Below are 10063 nucleotides of genomic sequence, written 5' to 3' on the forward strand. Positions count from 1 at the left end.
CTGACCCAGCCAAGGCTCGAACTAGCAACCTTCTTGCTGTGAGGCAACAACACTACTGCGCCACTGCGTCGCCCAATAATAATAATAATGATAGAAATGATGAAAAATTATAAGAATTGTATGTACATTTTATAATCACAAGTATTGTAGTACTTCATGGAACGACAAGACTATAAAAAGAAACGACAGTTGTTTTAAACTTATGCAAAATGCATCAGTTTACTCTGGCTTGCCTGAGGCAAAGTACACAGTCGCTCCTCACACACATGTAGTACTGCTCGACAGACAGGACGCCTTTTCCGTTTGTAGAGGTAACACAAACTACAATAAACCAACGAGTAGTGGATATATTCTATTTCTACTGGTGTAGGTGAGTTAAATTTCAGCTAAACCATTGGCGTTTAATTAAATATTGTTTAAATTTAAAATATTTGAACTATAAAAACTTTTATATATTACATTTTATAATGTGTATGAGTCAGCAAACAAGATTAAAATGTATCATGAGTTTGTAATTTCTGCAAATAAATACGCTTAATCATAAACGTTTGTTTTTGCTGTTGCTTGGCAATACAGATAGTTTAACCAAAGAGCGTACATGGACAGCAATGTAAAGCAGACAGATTTTAAACTTTTTTTTTTCATCTGAAACCTTCTCTTTATTCCAACAGCAATCTTTCATCCTTTCTATAAAATGCTGTCATATCGTTTTGGCTATAATATAACATACCCTACATGAAAATATTATAGTATATATTAAAGGGCTTGAATCTTTTGTGGTTATTATAGTTGCTATCTATCTATCTATCTATCTATCTATCTATCTATCTATCTATCTATCTATCTATCTATCTATCTATCTATCTATCTATCTATCTATCTATCTATCTATCTATCTATCTATCTATCTATCTATCTATCTATCTATCTATCTATCTATCTATCTATCTATCTATCTATCTATCTATCTATCTATCTATCTATCTATCTATCTATCTATCTAGCAAATACTACAACACCTCACAGTTTATTGTAGTAAAAACTGAAGTGTACCACAGGATTCATTAGTTTATCAGATTACTATAGTTCACTATACAGTATGGATAAGCGTTCATTAAAGTGTTGTAAATACTTTGCTATACTTTACTACTAATTTACTATAGTTTGGTTCAAAAGCACTATAATGTTTACTATTACCGTTTTTCTCAGTCACTTTTGGGCATTTCTCACAACACTGTTCACATTTGCACAACAGTTTATGCATTTCTCAAAACAATTAGTACAAACTGCAAAACCGAGTTGAGAACCTGCAAAAGCATGTCACTTGCTCAAAATGGATAGCTCATTTCTCAAAAGTAAGTACTGATGTCAATGAAAGTGTCAGTGTCATCAAGATGAAAAGTCCTGACACCATTGTTTATGAACAGGATAGTCAAATGGCTTTGTGATGTTTTCATTATGACAGTTTACTTTCTTCATTTTGTCCAATGTAAAAAAGTCAGATTTTGGTGACACTTGCTGAAATGCTCAAGACAGCACTATATACCATTTGCACAGCCATTTGAAAACTACAGTAAAGTTAGACATCACTGCATTTAGTGAGGTATCTGAGTACAAGACAATGAATATGTATGGTTTACATTTTTACTGCAGATGCTCTTTGCAATTCTAATTTATTCACAACATTGTGCAGAAGAATAAATACACCCTTATTTACAACAAACATAAACTTCCTCAAGTAATGAAATGAGGACTATTAGTTTGATATGGAATGACTATTCAGCATTCACAAGTTTAGTTAAGTTTGACTGTCATGACATAAGCAAATAATAATGTTATAAAACAGCAGAGAGTCGTATGAAAGCAATTGATGCATGTCCAAAAGCATTTGTAATTTGTTTGAAGGAATGAGAAACTGCTACTATGATGTGCACAAATGACTAATTGTTTTGAGAAATGCATTAACTGTTGTGCAAATGTAAATAGTGTTGTGAGAAATGCACCAAAGGGACTGAGAAAAGCTATAATTACCATATGTTATTTTTCTGTGGAAACTTGCCTTTCTATATAGGCATTTCTAGATTAAAAAAGTAATATAAATAAATTGCCTCAGCTTGCTAAACATTAAACAAACCAAACTAACTGGTTTATAATCATTCTGACACGTACATGTACAAGCATTTTTATGGATCATTTGAGTGTTGATGGTAAATTGAGACTTCAGTGAATCTGTTCTTATTTTTTATTTTATTTTTTCCTGCAGAATTGTCAACTGGATTCATTCCTGAGACGAATAAAGTGTAAGTTCTGAGTATCTGGTATTCTGTCAAGAATCAGAATGCAGAAGCTCCATCAGCGTTGTTTTCTTTTTGGAGCAGTATTCATCACATTGCTTTTTATAGTAGTTTTCTGGGATGAGGTGAGAGTTGGGACTTACCTGGACATGGCTTCATCAAAACATCTTGCACAGTTCAAACAGCGTCAAGCACATCGTAAACATCTAATAAGAGAGCTTTGCTCGGCCAATAGCAGCCTGCATTTCAGAGAGAAATCAATAACATTTGACCAGATTCCCAACAAAGCTCTGGACCATCTCATTGTGGACGATCATCACCATGTTATTTACTGTTATGTACCCAAGGTAGCTTGTACCAACTGGAAACGAGTTATGTTTGCCCTCAGCCAGAACCTGAAGGCACCTGATGGAGCACCATATCTGGATCCTCTCGACGTACCATTAGAGTTAATCCATAATTCTACAGTGCATAAGACATTCAACAAATTATGGATGCGCCATGGGCGATACGCTCGTCCTCTGATGCATCACAAGTTGAAGAACTACACTAAGTTCCTCTTTGTAAGGGATCCTTTTGTGCGCCTTATTTCTGCTTTTCGGGACAAGTTTATTAAGCCTGATGAGTACTTCTACTCCAATTATGGCTCCAAAATGCTTCAGCGTTATGCTAATATTTCTCTGCCCCCTACTTCGGCTCAAGAGGCCTTCAGTGCAGGTATCAGACCATCCTTTACTCACTTTATTAAGTATCTGTTAGATCCACAGACTGAGAAGGAGAAGCCGTTCAATGAGCATTGGCAGCAGATTTACAGACTTTGCCATCCATGCCAAATTGACTATGACTTTATTGGGAAGCTAGAAACTCTTGATGAGGACACAGAACATTTGCTGAAGATTCTTGGGCTGGATAAACATATTCACTTTCCTCCAGGATATGAGAACAGGACTGCAGTAGACTGGGAGCGAGAATGGTTTGCAAACATTTCCTTAGCAGACAGAAGAAAGCTGTACAGTCTTTATGAAACTGACTTTAAGTTATTTGAATATGATAAACCTGAGACACTTCTAAACGAGTGACAAGTTATTACTTGCTTAAAGAGAGGATCACTGGTTGCTCTTTCTGTATTTACCTCAAGACCACATGTGATTTAAAAACAACATTTGATAAATGCTGTCAAGACTTTTAAATGAAACAAGCTGAGGTTAAATAAATCTTCCTTAAAGCTGCGCGTTTACCAAAGTATTGTCGACTGGTTCTATTTCGGAGTGAGGTGTTTTTGTCCTTTATTTTATTCTTTTTTACTGTTGACAGGAAAGCATTTTGTTCTGTTATAAAGGAAATCTAAAAGTAATTGATTTCCAAGAAGATTCCTTTTTATTTATTGATTTTTTTTTCTTTAATGTGATCGTCTTTGTACTTGTCAACTTATTGTACTTATGTGGCAATCTGTTTTGACATTTAATCTATAACCCATATTAGTGTTTATTTTTGGGTTACTAGTGCTTATTTTTTAGATACTAGTATTTTTTCCATTAAGTATTAGGGCTTATTCTTTAGATACTAGTGCTTTATAAAAATATACTAGTGCTTATTAGCTCATTAGACACTAGTTCTTTTTTTATCAGATACTAGTACTCATTCAATAGATACTAGTAGTTATGTATTAGTACTTATTCATTTGGTAATAGTACTTATTAAATAGATACTAGTTCTTATTTATTAGATACTAGTATCAGCACTAGTATATTTTTAAAAAGCACTAGTTTCTGAAGAATAGGCACTGTTACACTAAAAAAAAATATTCAAAGATGATTCCTTGGGTTTACAAAATGTTTGTTAAGTTGGTTGTAAACAATTTATTTAGGTTGAATTTAAACAAACAAATTAAGTAGAATTTTCTTAAATTTAATTTGTTTGTTTAAATTCAACACAAATAAATAGTTTGCAACAGTTTTGCAGACATCCTTTTTTTCAGTGTATCTAATGAGTAAGTACTAGTACTTAATGGAAAAGATACTAGTATATAAAAAATAAGCAACATGAAAATAGATACTAGTACGGGCTATTGATTAATTGTCAAAACGGCTTGCTATAGTGGTTGTGATTTTAAAAAAAGAATATAGTGAGTGACAGTGAGTTGGTGTGGTATACTGTAGTAATTAGCCTAACGCTAATGTTACCTCTGCTAAGATGCTAACAGACTTTTTCCAAAGACACAACCATGTCTATTAAATAAATATACAACATAAATATGTCAACACCAGTAAGAAATGTGTCAGGAACAGTTGTATGTAATTTTTGCGTGATTTTAGGGACTAAACTTATCTGAAATTAGTGAATACAGCCGCATGAGAGACATTTTGTTGACTGTCAGGTGGAGTGTTGTTGCTCCATTTCCATGGCAACTCTCTCTGCTGCAGTGTTTGAACAAAGAGCTTAGAAGAGCTCTTTGGGTTGAATGAGGCTTGCTTAACGGACACTTTAATGTAACACAGCATTTACATAAACATTTTAACAACTCATAAACAATTTAAGTTATGACATTTGATAAATCTTGATTTTGAAACTTATTTTTTAGTTTTAATAAGCGTAATCTGTTATATTTAAAATGTCTTGCAATATTTTTATACTAAACTTTTGTTAATAATGATATCTTTATTCAGTGCCTAGTTCATTTTAAATGTAAAAAAATATTAAGCAAAAGTACTTACTGTATATCAGGTAGAGAACAGTACAACATTGAAAATTAGGAATAGGCACTCGCGGCAACTCGATGGCAGCGTGCTACCCAAAAAACATTGGTGGACTGACAGAATTTTAGAATGGGTGGTCCTCTCATATCAAGCCGCTGAATTTGTGCCACCAAAAAAATGCCAGCGGTCAACCAACTCATTGTTTGCTGGGTAAATTACTATAGTAATTTTAAATGTGGGTTCTCTGCTGTGATTGGACAGCTGGATAAAATTTGAGAGTAGTGAGTGCTGTGGTATTTTAAGCATTTAACTGTCACCAACTGAAAAAAGAAAGGGAAAAATCTTGTCAGGCTGCCATCTTGTTCATTAAAATCGCCATTATGTATTTAGAAGTTCTTGTTGTAAATGGTTTTGTGCAATTTATTATTTTGTAAAAATTTATTTGCCCTCATAAATTTTATTCATATACTATAACATTCCCTCCCTACTTGAAACGACTTTACTTCACTTCCTGGTCACTTGGAATTTCTACAGGGCATATCAGTGCATGTCTCATTTATGCTCTGAAGTCATCCATTTTTATATCTTCCTTTATTTTGTTAGCATCACCGGTCTTTCAACAATCCAATCATTCCCAAGGAATGAAACCAAACGTCGCCCTACATTTTTTCTTATTTCAGGACTGTTTCAAGTGGATGTGAGTCACAGTAGGGGAAAACTGACAAGCTTAACTTCCGTGTCATAGGGTCATAAAATGAAGACATATGCTTGGGTTGACACATACAGTTAATGTCCTACAAAGCAGTTTGGTTACATGTTGAGTTCAGATTTTTATCTTTTCTAAAATTTAGTTTCCTGTTTCCTGTTTTTGATTGTACATTTACTGGTTTTACAGCACTTTATCATGATTGCTTTTTTGTTTTGTTTACATTGTGACGTTTTCAACTTTGTTTTTTCACCTTTTAATGCTTATTTTTCAGATACTTCATTCATTCATTCATTTTCCTTTGGCTTAGTCCCTTATTTTTCAGAGGTCGCCACAGAGAAATGAACCGTCAACTATTCCAGCATTTATTTTACACAGCGGATGCCCTTGCTCCCCTGCTGTAATGATTTGCTGCGTCTCAATTTGCATACAATCCATCCTGAATAGTATTTGAAAATAGAATTAGTATGTCCCAAATTGTAGTATGTTGAAAAGAGTATGCCAAAGGTTCCCGGATGGTCTGTTTCCGGTAAGAATTCTAAGCGTATAACCGTCCATACTCTAACTGCTGATATTGGCCACAGTACATTGCGCGTTGGACGTGAATTCGATTAGAACTACAAACTCGGGTGAAAAGTGTAAATAAACTACAAACATGATGGACACGTGAGACAAACCGTAAAGTAGAGAGGCTTCAGTAAAGATGTTTGTATGACTGTTAATTAATATCTAGCCAACTGCAACATGTTTCTATCGTGTTTTCTGTGTATAGGACAGCTGGTTAAAAGTTGAGAGTAGTGAGTGCTGTGGTATTTTAAGCATTTAACTGTCACCAACTGAAAAAAGAAAGGGAAAAATCTTGTCAGGCTGCCATCTTGTTCATTAAAATCGCCATTATGTATTTAGAAGTTCTTGTTGTAAATGGTTTTGTGCATTTTATTATTTTGAAAAAATTTATTTGCCCTCATAAACTTTATTCATATACTATAACATTCCCTCCCCACTTGAAACGACTTCACTTCCTGGTCACTTGGAATTTCTACAGGGCATATCAGTGCATGTCTCATTTATGCTCTGAAGTCATCCATTTTTATATCTTCCTTTATTTTGTTAGCATCACCGGTCTTTCAACAATCCAATCATTCCCAAAGAATGAAACCAAACGTCGCCCTACATTTTTTCTTATTTCAGGACTGTTTCAAGTGGATGTGAGTCTCAGTAGGGGAAAACTGACAAGCTTAACTTCCGTGTCATAGGGTCATAAAATGAAGACATATGCTTGGGTTGACACATACAGTTAATGTCCTACAAAGCAGTTTGGTTACATGTTGAGTTCAGATTTTTATCTTTTCTAAAATTTAGTTTCCTGTTTCCTGTTTTTGATTGTACATTTACTGGTTTTACAGCACTTTATCATGATTGCTTTTTTGTTTTGTTTACATTGTGACGTTTTCAACTTTGTTTTTTCACCTTTTAATGCTTATTTTTCAGATACTTCATTCATTCATTCATTTTCCTTCGGCTTAGTCCCTTATTTTTCAGAGGTCGCCACAGCGAAATGAACCGTCAACTATTCCAGCATTTATTTTACACAGCGGATGCCCTTGCTCCCCTGCTGTAATGATTTGCTGCGTCCCAATTTGCATACTATCCATCCTGAATAGTATTTGAAAATAGAATTAGTATGTCCCAAATTGTAGTATGTTGAAAAGAGTATGCCAAAGGTTCCCGGATGGTCTGTAAGAATTCTAAGCGTATAACTGTCCATACTCTAACTGCTGATATTGGCCACAGTACGTTGCGCGTTGGACGTGAATTCGATTAGAACTACAAACTCGGGTGAAAAGTGTAAATAAACTACAAACATGATGGACACATAAGACGAACCGTCAAGTAGAGAGGCTTCAGTAAAGATGTTTGTATGACTGTTAATTAATATCTAGCCAACTGGAACATGTTTCTATCGCATTTTCTGTGTTATATTTCATTTGCAACAACAATACTGAACTTATATAAAGACGTGTTTGGACATTAACATCTGAATGCATAATTATCCAAAGACCTGAGGAGATTTCTCTGCATGAAAGACTCATGAATAGGAGATTAACCTGCTGCTGCTGCTTCTCCAATAAGGTAGGAAATTAATATGACAGAAATGTGGATAATGTGTGGGTGATTGACAGGGCTCAACTAAGCAACACAACGATTTGTTAATGAGGAAGTAGTACATCCCAAAGCTTGCATACTCTTCTGTTACACACTCAAAAGCATATATTTTTCCGTCACAAAAAAGTACATACTTTTAGGACACCTTGAACACCTTGATTAGTAGCATCATCTGTGTTTGATTAAGGTTAAAGCAAAACCGTGCTGAGACCAATCAGAATGATGACCTCTTTTTCACCATAAAGCTGTGGTCACACCGGGCTTTGTGTGTGCGAAATTCTGTCGTGCGGCGCTGCGAAAAGGGGCGTGATTAAACAAGATGATTAGACATTAAAAAAGCGAGCAATAGCTCCATGTTTTAAATTTCTGTCCAGAGAGGTCATGTTTTGATCCTCAATTGGTCTCATGCAGTCAAGTGATGCGATTTAGCAGGTCAGAGTTCACCAAGCTTGAACTTTGCACTGCAGCAACATGCGAAACTTGACGCATGACCCGCGTTTCCGGTCTGACGCATTCGCATGCGTATGAATGGAAGTCTATGGGAAGAAAAGTCAAGTGTGACCGCACCTTTAAGCTACGGTCACACTGGGCTTTGTGTGTGCGAAATACTGTCGTGCGGTGCTGCGAAAAGGGGCGGGATTAAACAAGATGATTAGACATAAAAAAAAAGCGAGCGATTGCTCCATGCTTTAAATATCTGTCCAGGGAGGTCATGTTTTCATCCTCGATTGGTCTCACGCAGTCAAGTGATGCGATTTCGCAGGTCAGAGTTCACCAAGATTGAACTTTGCACCGCAGCAACATGCGAAACTTGACGCATGACCCCGCGTTTCACTGTCACGGTCACACTTGACTTTTCTTCCCATAGACTTCCATTCATACGCACGCGAATGCGTCAGACCGGAAACGCGGGGTCATGCGTCAAGCTTCGCATGTTGCTGCGGTGCAAAGTTCAAGCTTGGTGAACTCTAACCTGCGAAATCGCATCACTTGGCTGCATGAGACCAATCGAGGATCAAAACATGACCTCTCTGGACAGAAATTTAAAATATTGAGCAATCGCTGGCTTTTTAAATGTCTAATCATCTTGTTTAATCCCGCCCCTTTTCGCAGCGCCGTACGACAGAATTTTGCACACACAAAGCCCAGTGTGACCGTAGCTTCACGTCAGACTGTGTAAGACCAATTGAATGTCAAAAATTGACCTCTCTGGACAGAAATTTAAAACATGGACCAATCGCTCACTTTTTCAAATGTCTAATCATCTTGTTTAATCCGGCCCCTTTTCGCAGCAAGGTACAACAAAATTCCGCTAGCTCAGACTCTAGTGTGACCGTGGCATGAAAAGCACCTTTAACAGGCATACATGCTTCAAAACTGGTTCTTAAAGCTGTGGAAAGGTACCCAGTCCCAACCGAGACATTCTACGAGTACATGCTCTGTGCTTTTTTTTACTTCGACGTCTTGTCTCTTATCCAAATATCTAAAAATTATTATATCAAGAAACAATTTCTAGACAAGTAAAATATACATATTTAATCTTGTTTTCAGAAATAATTAATCCTTAAAAGAATCAAAATAGTAATATTTCAAAGCAAAAACCTTTTGACTTATTTCTGAAAAAAAAAAAAATAAATAAATAAATATTTTTGGCTTGTCTATAAAATTCTTTTTTTTTTTTTTGTAAAAATAATTATTTTTACATATTTGGACTAGAAACAAGACAAAAACCCAAAATAAAACGATGAACCCAAATATGTCTCACTGATCTGACCCATTCGTTTCAGATTTTGGAAACTCTTCTAATGACCTGATGAGTTGATTCAGGTGTGTTTAATTAGGAAAACTTAGAGAATGTGTACTGTTGGTGAGCTTCCAGAAACAGGCATGGAAAACACTGGACCAGTCAAATGGAGTTTTTCTTTTACATGGTCAACCAGCTATTCATGATAATGGAAGTGGCCTATTTCAGTATGATAATTCAACCTGTCACAGTGCACAAAGTGTTCAGGAAAGGTTTGAAGAGTGTTTTGAACAGTTCAAAGTGCTGGCTTGACCTGTGGGATGTGCTGGACCTTAACCTCCACTTCTCCATTGAGGTAAAGTTGGTTTTATATTCACACATTCAGACTTTCTTTTTAATAATATAAATATTCAGAGAAGTATTTCTTGCAAATTCCAAATAGTGACATCACTTTAGC

At 35.6% G+C, this 10063-nt stretch overlaps 1 protein-coding gene across 1 annotated transcript; it reads left to right on the forward strand.

Annotated features, from left to right (window-relative positions):
• Window positions 1–2270: 2270 nt before the first annotated feature.
• Window positions 2271–3520, forward strand: LOC130217904 (carbohydrate sulfotransferase 12). The gene has a single exon (XM_056450093.1). It carries the CDS (start codon window positions 2339–2341, stop codon window positions 3371–3373), a length of 1035 nt encoding a protein of 344 aa, XP_056306068.1. The 5' UTR covers window positions 2271–2338; the 3' UTR covers window positions 3374–3520.
• The last annotated feature ends 6543 nt before the right edge of the window (window positions 3521–10063 follow it).

The sequence above is a fragment of the Danio aesculapii genome, chromosome 1 (assembly GCF_903798145.1).
Source record: "Danio aesculapii chromosome 1, fDanAes4.1, whole genome shotgun sequence".
NCBI lineage: Eukaryota > Metazoa > Chordata > Actinopteri > Cypriniformes > Danionidae > Danio > Danio aesculapii.

Excerpts from the sequence above, each read along its gene's own strand:
- LOC130217904 (XM_056450093.1), top strand. The coding sequence starts at position 2,339 with ATGCAGAAGCTCCATCAGCGTTGTTTTCTTTTTGGAGCAGTATTCATC.